Raw genomic sequence first — 15,119 nt, forward strand, 5'->3', positions numbered from 1 at the left:
TGTTAGCTTGTCTGCTCGTCTCAGTCTAAACCCAGCAAACAGACAGGTTTAAAGGTCCACATAGTCTAAAGGCAGATGTCCATGTGTAGTGTGATTATAGATCAGCTCTAGCTTCTATATTAATATTGTGAAAGTATCAAAGCCTCAGTCCACAGAGAAATGCACACAGCCTGCATTCAGAAACTGAGCCTTAAAACCAGCTGCCAGGATCTTTGTGATGTCACAACAAAGAGTGTTTACCTGAAATCTGCTATATTTTTTTCCATCACTCAGAAAACAGTCAGGTCACTGAGCCAATCAGAAGAGAGGAGGCTCTGAGCCTCTCTTCTGATTGGCTCAGTGACCTGTTGTTACTAGAGCTCCAGAGAGAAGCCTGAGAGAGGAGATGTAAAACTACACTGAGATGGTTTTTATATGTTCTGATGGATCAACACTTCAGAGGAAAATATGGGACATGAACACTGTAATTGTGGACAATAAGGTGAGCAGTGGCTTTATCAACTGTAACCACACATGAAAGATGGAAACAGCTGAAAAATTCTTGATAAAGTTATTAATGTGGGATAAAATGTGACTAAAAAATGACTCAAATGTTCCTAAAACTAATACGTGTTTAAGCTAAAAGAGAACGATCTGCAATAAAGCCAGTCAATCAGTGATTAAGAAAGAAAAAATATTTATTGGTTAAAATAGCTTTTCACAGATACAATGAATAGATTTGTGTTTTGCTATCATGCACTTACACTGTACAACAGTGGATCCCCATGGATTAGCATTGTCTGAATAACTACAACATATGACTGTTGCTCCTGTTCTGTCAGTGGACGACATCTCTCACAGAACCAGTCAATGAAACCAGTGGTCAGATGTCTGATGGGATGCACTGCAGTGATTTCTGTTATAAAATAAATTAGTAGTGTGTATCAGAAAAACTCTTTTACCACTTACTGTGTGCACCATATTACATCTCTATCACCAAGATCTCAGTGCAAACACCGCTGTAGCCCAAAGATCCATGACACATGTAAGTACCGACAAAATGATGTACGATTGACAAATGAAAACAAAGAGAACAAAAAGAAAAGAAGCCCAGATTCATCCTAGTGTTTGGTAGTTGTGGAGCTACATTGGCATACATTTTAATTTTACTGACTAAATATTAGTCCAGATCTATAAGCAGTCTTCTAAAAACTCACATTTTATTGTGACACAGTTAGCTTGATTTACAGTACTAAATATCTATTTCTCAAGCAGCAATGGTTACATCTGAATCTGAAATCAAAACATTACCTACAGAACCAGGAAATCATTCACTCCAATATGTAAAACACAGATCATCATTCTACTGCCCACAGAGGATGAAAAAAGAGTGGATGACAGTGATTAAATCTTACTTTATGGACCCCGCGTACTGCTGCGCTCACACACACCACAACAGAAAAATCAAACCACAAAATGAAAACATCAGACCACATAAATTCAAAGTTTATCAGGAAACAACAGTCCACACTGACTGACGAAGTTACTTTAAAAAAAAAAAAAAATACAAATTGTTTTTACTGTCAATAAATATACAGTTGTTGGGGAGTTAACGAAAGATGTTTTCTGTGAGTGAGAAATCCTGGATAGTAGTCAATTCTTCCTCTTAGTGGTGGGTGTCCTACAGAGGCCAAGCAATAAATATTCACTACAACTGACACTGAGCTTCTCCTCCACACTTTCCTGTAAGTCACTAACTTCTGTCTACAGTGGGGACTTGGTTAAGATAGTTAGGATGTAAGTTAAAAATGTATTAATAATATAGACCTACGTATAAATTCAGCTTTATTACAGAAGCAAACTGTAAGAGCAACTGACCGCCCGTCAAACAGCAGAGACGAGCTGTTGGTCTCACAGGTGACTGAAGTGAGGGCTCGTCCCGGTTTGTTCAAAGTACCTGACCCATGTTTAGTCCTCTCTCAGGAGCTGAGCTCTTATTTCTTAACCATTACCTTACAAAGTTTCAGTCACCTTAACCTTAGGAGTTTGGGTTTGTCACACCAAACTGTTCGTGGCTGCAGCTCTAATTATTGCCTGTAATCAGAATGAACTGCCCTGCTTTAGATCATTTGGCTGAATTATGGATTTGGGACATGTGGACGTCGGGGGGGGTTTTGCTGTACTGTATTAGTTTATTTGACAGGGCAGTGCTCGCTGATCACAGGAAGAAGACCTGAATGTACCAGATGTTAATGTGTATCTGCTGTTAAACAGACCCAGCTGAGAAGGCACCCTGTTGTCACTGTCGCCATAGCGACCTCAGCTGAGGCAGCGGTCTGTCGTCAGTTGAGGAGAGAGGAGCAGAAACTACGGAAACTAGAAGAACTAGAAAACCAAACGAGTCACTTTGACCAGTGTGGTCCTGGGTTCTAGAGCAGGTCAGTGACTGGTTCTAAGGAGCGCCTCGCTCAGACTCCGTCCTTCTGGCTGTTAAGTTCTCTTACAGCTGGGTTAGCTCCGCTAAAAAGTTATGGTAAAAGTCATTGAAAAAATATTTGCAACTTGTACCTTTGACAGTGTTACATAATTAGTTTAAACGTCTCTTTGATCGACTAAGAGTCTCTATGCTGAAGACAGTGACTGAGGTTAGTCCCACCTCTTACATTAACCTATGTGATGGAGTGTTTCCTGATTCTCTGGCTGCAGCCGCACGTCTCATCAGCCAGGCAGAGGTGGGAGGAGGAGGAACCTGGTCTCACACGTCCAGGTCGTCTGGCCTGGCTCGGCTGCTCATGCGGCTGCTGGCCCGGCTGCAGGGCCTGGCATCCATCAGCGCCAGCGGCTGCAGCTCATGTCCTGCTGACGAGGACAGTTTCTTATGCTCGTGGGTGTCGTCGGGGAAGTCAAAGGCTTGTGCGTGGGAGTTTGAAATAGTGCTTCCTCCACCGTTCTGGCCGAGCCGGTTCTGCTCTGTGGAGTAGTTGGCCCAGTTCTGCTCATTGGCCTGCTTATTATAATTGCGGCATGAGCCGGTTCCTCGCTCCCCTGTGGCCATCTTGTAGCCCGGGGGAGACATGGGCGTGAGCGGGGCGGTCGGGGAGGAACAGCCGTTGTAGTAGGCGAACTTGGTGGTGGGGCTTGTGGTGCCTCCTCCGCCGGGGAACAGCGTGGTCTGCTGTTTGCCTTTCACTCGATCTTTGATTCTCTTAAAAAACACATAGAAAAGCTCGATGATGTTTAGGAGCAGGGACACCAGAGAGACCACCAGCATGAAGATGATGAAGACTGTCTTCTCTGTGGGGCGGGACAGGAAACACTCCACCTTCTGTGGACATGGGGACCTCTCACAGGTGTAGACTGCAGAGAGGCTGAAGCCATACATGTACCACTGGATGAGCAGAAAGCCCACCTCAAACATAGACTTGAAGAAAATGCTGACAATGTAGGTTCTGAGCAGAGCCCCCTTCATCTTCACTTTCCCGTGCTCTTCAATGCCGTACTTAAGCTTTTTCATCTCAATTTTCTTCAGAGGGATGTCGACATCACCTCCGTCGTTTTGCACGGCTTTAAGCGTCTCCTCCTTCCTGTTGAGTTTCTGCTCCTTCCTGTTCAGATAGAAGACGTGAGCCAGGTAGAGGAGTGTGGGCGTCGACACAAAGATGATCTGGAGGACCCACAGGCGAACATGGGAGATGGGGAAAGATTTGTCATAGCAGACGTTGTCACAACCAGGCTGCAGGGTGTTACATCTGAAGGCAGACTGCTCGTCTCCCCAGGCTGACTCCACCGCAGTGCCCAGGACCAGGATTCTGAAGATGAAGAGGACCGACAGCCAGACCTTCCCCCCGGCAGTAGAGTAAGCCTGGACCTTGTCCAGCAGACGACCCAGAGCACTCCAGTCACCCATTCTCAGGGAGCGTTAGCTGGTGAAAGAGAGTAGTATCAGCTATTAAGACATGTTCAGGTTCAAACAGACACAGTATAAACGAAGATTAATGTCCTCAGCATCGAGATATTTTTTACTTTTAGCAACAGTCCGTGATTAAAAAGCTTTGTTATCGGTGGAGACGAAACGAGTCATTTTAGGCTAATCCAATTAGAGAGAAGCAGTGTGTATGCCCCACTGCCTTCAGATCAACACAGTGTGACATGAAACTCTATGTAGTCATCAAAAGTGCTTTAGATTGAACTGAGCAGGTTGAAGAAACCCTGGATCCCAAGATCACGGACCCACGGAGGGTCTTTGTTGACCCCTGCTGTTACTATGAAGATTTAAACACAACACGAAACATGTTAGAACAACATACACTGCCTCAAGCACAGAGAGGGTTCCACCTCCAGGACTGTAAAACCTTCTCCTCCGGTCAGAACACCTGCTCCTGCGCCTCAGGCCTCTTCTTAAAAATCTGTGTCAGAGTTTACACATGTGAAGACTTTCTATTAGTCTTTACTCCTGTTGCTACTGAGCAGAAAGAACAGGATCTGCTTCAGGTGCTGGATCATCAGCACACCAGATACCTACTGAAATCTTTGGTCTGAGCCGAGCTGCTCAGAATGAGGTTTCCGGAGAAAGGCCAGTGTGCTGCGTGATTATGCACCCAATCTGATCAGTGTGTGTGGCAGAGCAGACGCTGCAGCTGAAACTGCTCAGGAAGGCCTGTGGTGAGCCTCTTTCCTCAGATCCACACACACACACACACACACACAAACACACACTTCCTGTGGGAAAATCCTTGGGACCAGCAGGACACAGCCCAGGGAGACAGGGAGTAAAACACGCTCTCAAACACTGACCAGTGACTAGTTTAAGTCAAGTTAGTTTTATTTATACAGTGCCAAATCAGAGGGGGGGGCACTGAACTTATCTGGGCCCTGTCCCCTGGCAACTACTGCCCCCCTTGGTCAAACCGAACTGTGTGCTATAGAAGCAGTGTCAGCGCAGAGAAAAATACTGCTGAGCTCCTCTGACAAGCAGACCTCAGTGAGATTTAAATAAGCTGGTTATAATAAAATCAACTGGTATATTCAGCACAAATAAAACAGAAGAGGTCCTTCCACTGTGATTTGAACTAGACTGAAATGACGAACCACAGATTTAATCCGGTGGATGTCTGCTGTGGGTCTGAGAGGAAAATAACTATAAAATAAGAGGAGCTGTTACAAGGTTCAGATCCTTGGAGGTAAAGAGGAGAAGCCTCCAACAGACCCATGTACAGACATTTACTTAACGCGGATTAGTAGGAGCCTCCAATCGGACCCACATGGTGCCAAACTAAGTGCATGTGTTCTCACTTATCTCATGATAAACTAGGTCCACTCTGTCCCGTGACCTGTGTTCCTGCAGGAATCACCTGCAGCCCTGAACAATGGCAGCTAAGAAGAGGATGAACAGACTCTCAGTGTCTGTTATTAGACTGAGAACATCCCGCCACTTTCTACTTGACTGAGTTTGTTTGGTGGAAATGAACAAGACAGAGCAGAACAATAGAGTCCAACACAATGAGGCTCTCAGCAGACTGAGCACTCTCTGCCTCATATCATGGGACATTCAGGAAAAAGCTCCAAATGATGGAGCAGTCCCTCTGTCCCCTCAACTCAACTGTTAGTCTGAGTCCTTGAAGGTAAAACACAAGTTTCCTCACGTTAAAAGTGCAGAGGACAGAGTGGCCCGGGTTACAGCGTGAGGCCAGAACAACAGGATGAGAAAAGAAAAAAGAAAAAAAACGCAGCGACTTCATTTTTCATCTGATAACTGAAGCAAAAGAAAATATCAACCAGTAAATGAAAAAAACTATTTTATCTACTTCTCCCCCTCCAGATGTGAATCTGGAGTTTTTCTTAGTGGAAGTGAGGAGTTAAAAAACGGAGCAGAGACGCGGAGGGAAACTTCTCAAAGTTAGTGAAGCAGCAGCCGCAGAGACAGACGCAGCCGCGGAGCTTCAGCGTCTCCGCCGCACAAGTCCAACACAAAGCGGCTCTAACTTACCTGGGAAGTTTGAGAGATACAGAAGAGGGGGCTTCCTCCGCCACTTGTACCAGTCTCCCTCTGACGATGGTGAAATCCCTTTTAAGAGTCCCGTCAGAGAAGTTCACAGTCACCTGATCTCTACGTCAGGACCCCGGTCTGCGAGGAGGACACAGGGAGAGATTCGCACTGGGAACCGCCAAGGTGTGGAGCCCGGACTCTATTGTTTCATCTGTGCAGAAACAACAGGATCCAGATGTGGCAACAACACACAGGCAGATGAGGTCTCAGAGTTCTCCAACACTTTTACTGCAGCTCCTCTGTTTCTGTTACTGTGCAGCTTTACATTCAACATGTGATCAGTTCATACAAATAATCATGTAACACACCGACAGGAGAAACACCACTGCTCCATCACTCCATGTTAATGAGTATTTTGATATTTGGTCCTTTTATATTTTGGTACTTTTACATAAGAAGAAGATCTGGATTCTCTGGATTTCTTTTTTCTTTAACGACCTCAGCTGATGTGTTGATGTGAGAGCTGTGAGCTTAACTCAATTGAACCACATGTATCATTAACATTTATCCCTAGTAACAATGCACTGATTATATTGACAATGCAATTATAATGTTTGTATATTGCTATATACTCTATCTGAAGCTTTTTAGCAGGTGATATTTATCCATCATCTTATATATCTTGAATATACTGCAGTGTTTCTCTGCTGGTGAGCTGTAGCTGATGATAAAAGCCCCCTGTGGTTATCAATTGTTAACATATAATTATTTTAAAAAGTATTATCATTATGAATTGAAATATGTTCACCACTAACACTCCTACAGTCAAACTAAAACTGCCTCTGTGCATTTTGTAACTTTCCATTGAACCGCTGGGTCTCCATGACTACTCTCCACCGGTGCACACCTCCACCTAGTGGTGGAGATGATGCGGTGTCGGTGTGAGTGTGGGGACACACCGTGTACATGTTGTTGTATTACAGGGTTTTACACAGACATGTTTGAGGGTTTAACAGGGTCATTGGCTTAACAAGTATGGAATGAGGACACACACACACACACACACACACACACACACACACACACTGTCTTGAGGTGACAGCCCCTCATTAGGACCTCCAGCAGGAAGAGACTGATAGTCTCTGCAGATTGATGAAGTCAGTGTCATTTACATTTGTTCATATTTACTTAAATAGTAAGTGTTAAATCATAAGTCTAATACCTGTAGCCTAATACCCTACCTCATCTGAAAATCACCTGTCATCCTATTAACCACACCCAGGAAGTTCTATAACCCCACCCTTTTGTCTGCAAAGCCCTTTCCCTCCAAACCACTGAGAACAAAGAGAACCACTGTGAGTTGAAGAATGGACTTTTCAAACCTTGTGTTATTTTATTTGGTTAATATTATAGCAGTTATTTGGTTAGTATTTTATTGTTGCGTGGTTATTGAATGTTTATTTGTATTATATTTCATTAGATTCCTATGTTTATTACCCTGCAAGTGAAGAAAGAGATGGTGGATGCATGAATGAAGTAAGTGGAAGTAACGTCAGCTTGATTTACTTTAGTTTATTATTTAATATATTCTTATTATTGTTACAGCTGATATTTTAAGTTGATGCATAATATATCCATCCATCCATCCATCCATCCATCCATCCACCCACCCATCCATCCATCCACCCACCCACCCATCCATCCATCCATCCATCCATCCATCCATCCATCCACCCACCCACCCACCATCCATCCATCCATCCATCCATCCACCCACCCACCCACCCATCCATCCATCCATCCATCCATCCATCCACCCACCCATCCATCCATCCATCCATCCATCCATCCATCCACCCACCCACCCATCCATCCATCCATCCATCCATCCATCCATCCATCCATCCATCCATCCACCCATCCATCCATCCATCCATCCATCCATCCATCCATCCATTCACCCACCCATCAACCTAAGCATCTTGATTTGTTGGAACGGCTTCTGGAGCCTGTGTTTAAATGTGAGCCATTGCTACAACCTAGTTTTTCAGTAAGATTTCAATATTAGAATTAAAATGTTTCATGTGACATAATGCAGTGATAAACGTCATATACCTCCATTCTGCCATTTATTGTTAGGATACTGACATTATGGATGTTGTTACAGTGTAATGGTTAAATTGTAAGGTTTAATCTTACCTTGTAAAGTGCATTGAGATAATGTATGTTATGATTTGGAGCTATACAAAAATAAAATTGAATTGAATAGTAATATTATAATAATAATTAAGTAAAACAATTATAATGTAATTGTTCTTACTGTCCGTACTGGACTCTAAGAGATCCCTTCCTGAAGTGATCCAAAGTCCAGAGTCTCGCTCCATGTAAAAATATATTCAGTTCATCTGAAGCTCATATGACGCTGCAGTCTGAGTTATACAAATACACTTATAACATTTCAGTATAAAAGTATGTCTGTGTGCTTTCAAAGTGTTTCCATGCTGAGCCACAGCTGACTACAACATGAAATGCAAATTCATCATATTAGCTTTGACTGAACTTTTTTTCCATGTTCACACAAAACAAGGACTATGGACTCTGTCCCCCATCACTTACACTGAAGTTGAAGGACTCTCTTCACAGCCAGTGTGGAGGAGGACTGATTACAGAGACGACAACCTGCAAGGAGGTGGATGCATATATATATATATATATATATATATAGACACACATAACAGCTATAACTGCTGTATATATATATATATATATGTTTCATATATACACGATATACAATTCAACAGCTACATGTATAGCTGTTATGTATATATATACAGTATATAGCTCAGTGGTGGACTGCAGGTGTCATTTGTAGCTTATTTATTATTTAGCTCATCACCGTGTTTACTCCACCTAGCTTACATTTATAGTTCTAATCTGTAAAGACCGATGTTCTATATGTTGTTGAGTTGTGTTCTTACATCACAAATGTTTCCATCAATTCTCAAACCAGAGAAATCTGTGACTTTAATCATGGTAACGCTCCATGTCATTGGTCTCCTGTCAGTGACATCATATCCTCTATGATCATGTGTCAGTGTGTTTGTCTGACAGAAGCTCAACATTGACTTTTATCTAGTTTTAAGCCACATACACTTTTTACACCTTGGAGGTTTTCAGCTCTATGTTTGAAGCAGATGAAGGATTTTAGTCGTCGGACGTCTGGATCTGAAGTTATCAGAGAAACAAGCTGAGGAAATGTTAGACAGCTCAGCTCCCAGCTGCTGGAGACGTCCTGTCCTGTGTCACTGAAGAGTGTCTGTGAATCTCTGATTGTGAAAGGTAAACTGCTTTCTGGGTGTTTCTACTGGTTTGAATCCCCTGGTGTGTTTGTTATGGAGAGGAGGACACCTCTGTGGATAATTCAGCTGCTGGTAAAAACCTGCTGAACGTCTGCTTCATAAGTTATCAGAGAAACAATCAGAACAAAGGTTAGCATCAATCTCAGCTCCAACTCTTCCCTGAGTCTCTGTCCTCCGTACAGCGTCGCTCAAACACTGACTTTAAATGTCAAACTGCTTCATTCAGTGTTTTTAACAGTTAGAATCACCGGGTCTGTTTGATTTCCTGAACCACTGACACTGAAGGAATCCAAACCGGGAGGAGCTTACAGTAATGGTGGCAAAGACAACAACTCCCATGATCCCATGCTACTTTATGAGGTCACTCAACGCCGTATTTTGTTATTGTTTGGATTGAGACCCCTAGAGGCAAAAATTACTGACTGTGTGTTTAAGTTTATTTCTTTCTTCACCACATGTGCAGATATTCACTGAAGGGGAGGAAGTGTGTGGTCTGAGATTCCCACTGTCACCTGGACACTGAAGCTGAAATCTGAATCATGCCCTCCAGTGTTTTTGCCGACTCACCAGTGAGTGTGACCGTACTTACCATCCATACACTCCTGCACCTCCTTCACACACATCACAGTAGACAAACAATACCACACCATGCTCTTTTTGTGTGGAGAATTAAATAACTAGTAAAAAGTAAAGTAAAAGTAAAAAGCTGTGCGTATCACCGAGCTCTTGTAACCTGTAAATTTGGATTTAATGTCCTAATTTTCACATTTTGTTTTCATTACAGATTTTATTTCTTTAACATGTAATGTGTATAACAGAGTGAAACATTTATTACAGCACAATGTGACTCATATTGTCAACACAGCAACAAATATTACCTATTACAAATATAGTAAACATAATTATATTAATGGATGACACACATGTGTGAAACAGTGGTGTTACTGACCAATCAGAGCACAGTATCGTCAAGGTTTATTTTTAAATTAATTAATTCAATTGAACGCTTAAAGAAAAAACAGCAAATGTGGGTAACTCACTCCAGCTGTTTGAGAAAATGTTTAAGAGTAACTGAAGCAAAAAATAGGAAGAGCAAACACCTCCAACAGACGTTCATTAATTATTATAACTGATGTGTCAAGTGTCTTTTTCTTTTGTGACAGAGTCGCCATGTTTGTCGTCACTGCAGAGCTCTTTCAGACCCTGACCAGGCGGAGGCAGCAGTGGGAAGCCTCCGTACTGGCTGCTCATGCCCCCCCAGCCAGGATTGGATGGGTACTGCTGTAAACTGGACACATGCTCCTTGGCCTGAAGCCGTTTCCTGGCGTTTCTCCTCTGGTTACAGAGCAGATAGATGATCTCGATGATGTTGAGCAGCACTGAGATGCCTGAGACCACGAGCATGAAGATGATGAAGATCGTCTTCTCTGTGGGACGGGAGATGTAACACTGGGCTCCGCTCAAATGGGCACAAGGTGGACTCACAGTACAGTGGAAGTAGGACACCATGAACACGGTGCCAAAGATGTAGAACTGGCCCACAATGAATCCCGCCTCCAGGAGGATCTTGAATACCAGCTGGGTCATGTAAGTGCAAAAGAGGATGCCTTTTATCTTCACCTTCCCTCTGTCGTCGGTGTACTTGGGTTTCCACAGTCCATTTCCAGTGGGGCTGTTCTTCAGCTGCTCCATCATCCTCTTCTCTTTGTGGATGATGTGGACAGCGTGGCCCAGGTAGACCAGGGTGGGCGTCGATACGAAGGTGATCTGCAGGACCCAGTAATGAATGTAGGATATTGGGAACATCCGGTTGTAGCAGGCGTGTTTGCATCCTGGTTCCAGGCTGTCACAGTAGAACTCCGACACTTCGTCTCCCCAGACGTTGTCCGCAGCGGCGCCCAGGACGAAGATCCTGAACAGGAAGAGGACACTCATCCAGATCTTCCCCACCACAGTGGAGTGAGACTGGACCTTGTCTAGCAGAGCGGACAGGTAAGACCAGTCACCCATGGCTGCAAACTAATGTCTGAAGTGAAAGAGAAACACACACACACATTGAACTTCGCTAAGAGCGTTAGTCTATTCTATCTATATTAATCAAGGTGTCTACATTTCCCTCTAAGAGATGAGCACATTAAAGACGTTTAGGTCTAAATAAACTAGACCTTTTAATATTGATTAAACTGAATTTAAGCCTTTAAACTTCCTGAGGCAGTCTCATCAAACTTCTAGGAGCTCAAAGAACCTGTCAAAGCTCAGCTGATTCATGACAGTCTAAACTAACCTCGTCCTCCTCCTGACACTGCAAAAAAGTGAAGCGATGATAAGTTCAGATAACACAAAAAAGCATTAGCTGCACCTGTTGGAAATCCTGTTGCTTCAGATAACATTGTGTTTATCACCACAGCCCTCTAAGACTGGAACTGGCTGCTGGACTCTCTTAGATACAACAGTAAAATTCAATTCACTTTAAGTACAATGAAATTAGATTAATCAGGTAATAACAGGGGAAATGGCAGAATAAATCAGCAGCATGATAAACACAGATGTCTTAAAGAAATGGCTTTATAAGACCAGTATCATTTACAGACATATAACAAAATAACAAGTTACTCAAGTTGCTCAAGATCTGCGACAACTAGCGTATGGTGAGAAGGTTACATGGAGTCTGTCTTAAAGAAACACTGAAGGACATCCTGTGAGACAACAACATGTGTTAAGTGTTTTCATTCAAGGTTGTAGAAAGATAAAAAGTACTTGCCTGTCAGGCTTCAGATATCAGAAACTCCTTGCCGTGAGCCCATCACAGGTACGGCCAACGAAAGACGCGACACACTGACCGGCGGCAGACTTAAATATGGCCAGGCCTGTGGGTTTGGTCTGGATGACTCAGGTCACGTACATTTCAGTCTAAACTCACAGCTTCTCGTTTCACTCAGTCCAACTCGTGATGATTTTGATGAGTCTGGAGAAAAGATTTCATCACTCTCACTTCCAGTACAGGAAGCCATGATGAACCTTAACACTGCAAAATATTGTGCTTTACCTCCCACTGAGAGCGTATAAGTCACACATCCTACACCCAGACTGTATGTACAGACAACACCTTGTTTACGCGCAGTAATGTGTCTGAAGGGAAGAAACTGATGACAGGTTTGAAAGGAGGTCAAAGAGCATACATCTGGTAGCACTTTACATTAAGACTACCCTTATAAAGGATTTATAAATGGTTTATAATTAAGATATTAATTTGGTTGTTAACACTTTGTAAATCATAAAGAAACAATTATAAAGAAAATAGTTATAACAGTTTTCATACATTGATGAAGGCTCATTATTTGGTTTGGCTTAAGATTACTTTAATGCTTATTACTCACTAAACATACTAATGAGTTACTGCCATTTATACCTGGTAAAAGGAGCATTGTAGTAACTCATTAATAATTGGTGATGTGTTTTTACACTTCACAATTAGACTCCTTCTACCTGTTACAAATAATAGTAACTCATTAATAAATGATTATGCCTATACAAAAATGCAATATATGTCATATATGTCCCAATATTAAGAGTTATGTTGCCATATATGTGAACTATAAGGGAAATATTGTTATCACATATATACATCCTCTGGATATATGAAGATATAAGTTTATAACATATATGAAATACCTATTGTAATACAATGATGAATATTTGTGTGGCATACAGGGTTTTTCCTGCATAGAGAATTAGTTCTTCTAATATGGGGGAAAAAAGTAAATTCATGTTGCGGACGACATACGTCTTGTCAGGTCATCCACAATCCAGGACATGAAGCAGCGATCCACCCCCATCCCTTCCAGCTTGTCTTTAAGGATGGGGGGCTGGATGGTGTTAAATGCACTTGAGAAATCAAAGAACATAATCCTCATGTACCTACCTGGCTCATCCAAGTAAGAATGGGCCAGGTGGAGCATGTAAAGGACGGCATCATCCACTCCAATATGTTCCTTGTAGGGAACTGTAGGGGGTCTAGTGCATGTTCAACCTGTGGCCTCAGAAGGTGGAGAAGCAGCCGCTCCAGGTCTTCATGGTGTGTGATGTGAGGGCCACAGGTCTGTAGTCATTTATCTCAGCCGGTCGTCCTACTTTAGGGACCGGAACAACACATGATGTTTCCCACAGGACCGGGACCCTCCCTGTTTGAGGACTTAAGTCAAAGATCCTCTGGAGAGGCTCAGACAGCTGGGCTGCACAGTTCTTTAACAGCCTCGAACACACACCATCCAGGCCTGTTGCCTTTCCAGGGTGTAGCCTCTTGAGCTCCGCCCTCACCTCCTTCGCTGTAAAGCACAGGAGACTTGACCCCAGTGTGGAGGGAGTTGTAGCTGCAGTGTCAGGTTGTGGAGGAGATGCTGTAGGAGAAGCTGCAGCTGAAGCAGAGGGAGAGAGAACAGGTGAGGCTGTGTCACACCTGGTGTAGAACAGGTTGAACTCACTGGCCTTGTCCACATCACCTGATGTTGCCTGGCTGTTCTTGTCTTTATAGCCAGTGATGGTCCTCATCCTCTTCCACACTTCTCTGGTGTTGTTGTGCTGCAGCTTCCTCTCTACTTTCTTTTTGTAGTCCTCCTTCTCCTGCTTTAATCTCCTCTTCAGCTCATGTTGCACACACCTGAGCTTCTCCCTGTCTCCATCCCTGAAGGCCTCCTTTTTCTGGTTGAGGAGGGTCTTGATGTTACTGGTGATCCAGGGTTTGTTGTTTGGAAAGCAGTGTACAGTCCTTGCTGGTATTACAGTGTGTACAATCTGACGTCACATGTGACAGGCTCTGCTCACGGCCGAATGGCAACGATGTGAGAGAACTCCCTCGGTACGTAGTACGGTCTAAGAACAACTGCCAAAAGTTCGATATCTCTAATATCTCATTCTGCAGTGAAGCCGGGTACACAACAGTCGTGAGTGTTGTTGTTACTCACTACACTCACGGTATGCTGGCTGGTTCTTCACAAGTGCCTCCAGTTCATCACACTTGTTAGCCAGGGAGCTGACATTTCCCATGAGGATCGATGGTAGAAAAGGCTTTTATCTCCATCTCCTAGCCTTTAGCTTAGCCCACAGCTTCCTCTTCTTCACAGTATGGGATGTTTAACTGAATATCTGGTACACTTTAAAGCCAGGATAAATCAACTTATTAGCTAAAGTTATGTGACATGCAGCTTTAAACAGCAGACACGCAGGTCTCCAGTCGAATGATTAGAGAGGGATCATTGTTTGTAAAGCTGCAAATGTGCAGAGCTGCCACCAAATGATGTGTTAACTGGAACACCTTGTATTTTTAATAAAAAGGTTTGGTGGGCTGCTTACATGGAGTTTACATCTGATTTACCTGAAGAGTTTTGTTTTGAGAGATTTGACTTGGTGTGGAGGAGGATTAGTTCTTAGTGATTCACATTTGTGAGGAATAGGAGGGAGGGAGACAGTCTGTTATCAGTCACTGGCTGGAGGTCACAGAGGTCACTCCATAACTGAGAATAATAAATAATCTAAACGATGCTCACTCTACTGAAGACACACTGCAGTTTTGCTGTCTCTACTAAAACACAGGTTTCCAGATGAACTGAATCGTTTCATGTGAAGGATTCTCTGTCTGTCTGTGTAAATCTTGGGTTTAACATCCAAAGTGTAGACATCTGTGGATCACAAAAAAATGTTGGATCCTGCTGGACTGTACTTATACAGCATCTTTCTAATGTTATCACCCCCTCAGAGCTCTTGTGTTTCCTTACCCACACACAAATGTAGAAAAATAT

General features: G+C 43.1%; 2 protein-coding genes across 2 annotated transcripts; both read right to left on the reverse strand.

The window, feature by feature from the left end:
- Nucleotides 1-659: 659 nt before the first annotated feature.
- On the reverse strand, nucleotides 660-6,033 carry gja1b (gap junction protein alpha 1b). Its single transcript, XM_056405780.1, has 2 exons — nucleotides 5,966-6,033; nucleotides 660-3,902 (listed from the first exon to the last, which is right to left on the reverse strand). Exon 2 carries the CDS (start codon nucleotides 3,884-3,886, stop codon nucleotides 2,735-2,737), a length of 1,152 nt encoding a protein of 383 aa, XP_056261755.1. The 5' UTR covers nucleotides 3,887-3,902; nucleotides 5,966-6,033; the 3' UTR covers nucleotides 660-2,734.
- A 3,862-nt stretch (nucleotides 6,034-9,895) lies between these two features.
- On the reverse strand, nucleotides 9,896-12,245 carry LOC130187210 (gap junction Cx32.2 protein-like). The gene is made up of 2 exons (XM_056404621.1): nucleotides 12,086-12,245; nucleotides 9,896-11,350 (listed from the first exon to the last, which is right to left on the reverse strand). Exon 2 carries the CDS (start codon nucleotides 11,332-11,334, stop codon nucleotides 10,462-10,464), a length of 873 nt encoding a protein of 290 aa, XP_056260596.1. The 5' UTR covers nucleotides 11,335-11,350; nucleotides 12,086-12,245; the 3' UTR covers nucleotides 9,896-10,461.
- Between the last annotated feature and the right edge of the window lie 2,874 nt (nucleotides 12,246-15,119).

Source organism: Seriola aureovittata, chromosome 19 (genome assembly GCF_021018895.1).
Source record: "Seriola aureovittata isolate HTS-2021-v1 ecotype China chromosome 19, ASM2101889v1, whole genome shotgun sequence".
NCBI classification, from domain to species: Eukaryota; Metazoa; Chordata; class Actinopteri; order Carangiformes; family Carangidae; genus Seriola; species Seriola aureovittata.

Bases quoted from the DNA above. Each gene is read 5' to 3' on its own strand.
- gja1b (XM_056405780.1), bottom strand. From the start codon at position 3,886: ATGGGTGACTGGAGTGCTCTGGGTCGTCTGCTGGACAAGGTCCAGGCT.
- LOC130187210 (XM_056404621.1), bottom strand. From the start codon at position 11,334: ATGGGTGACTGGTCTTACCTGTCCGCTCTGCTAGACAAGGTCCAGTCT.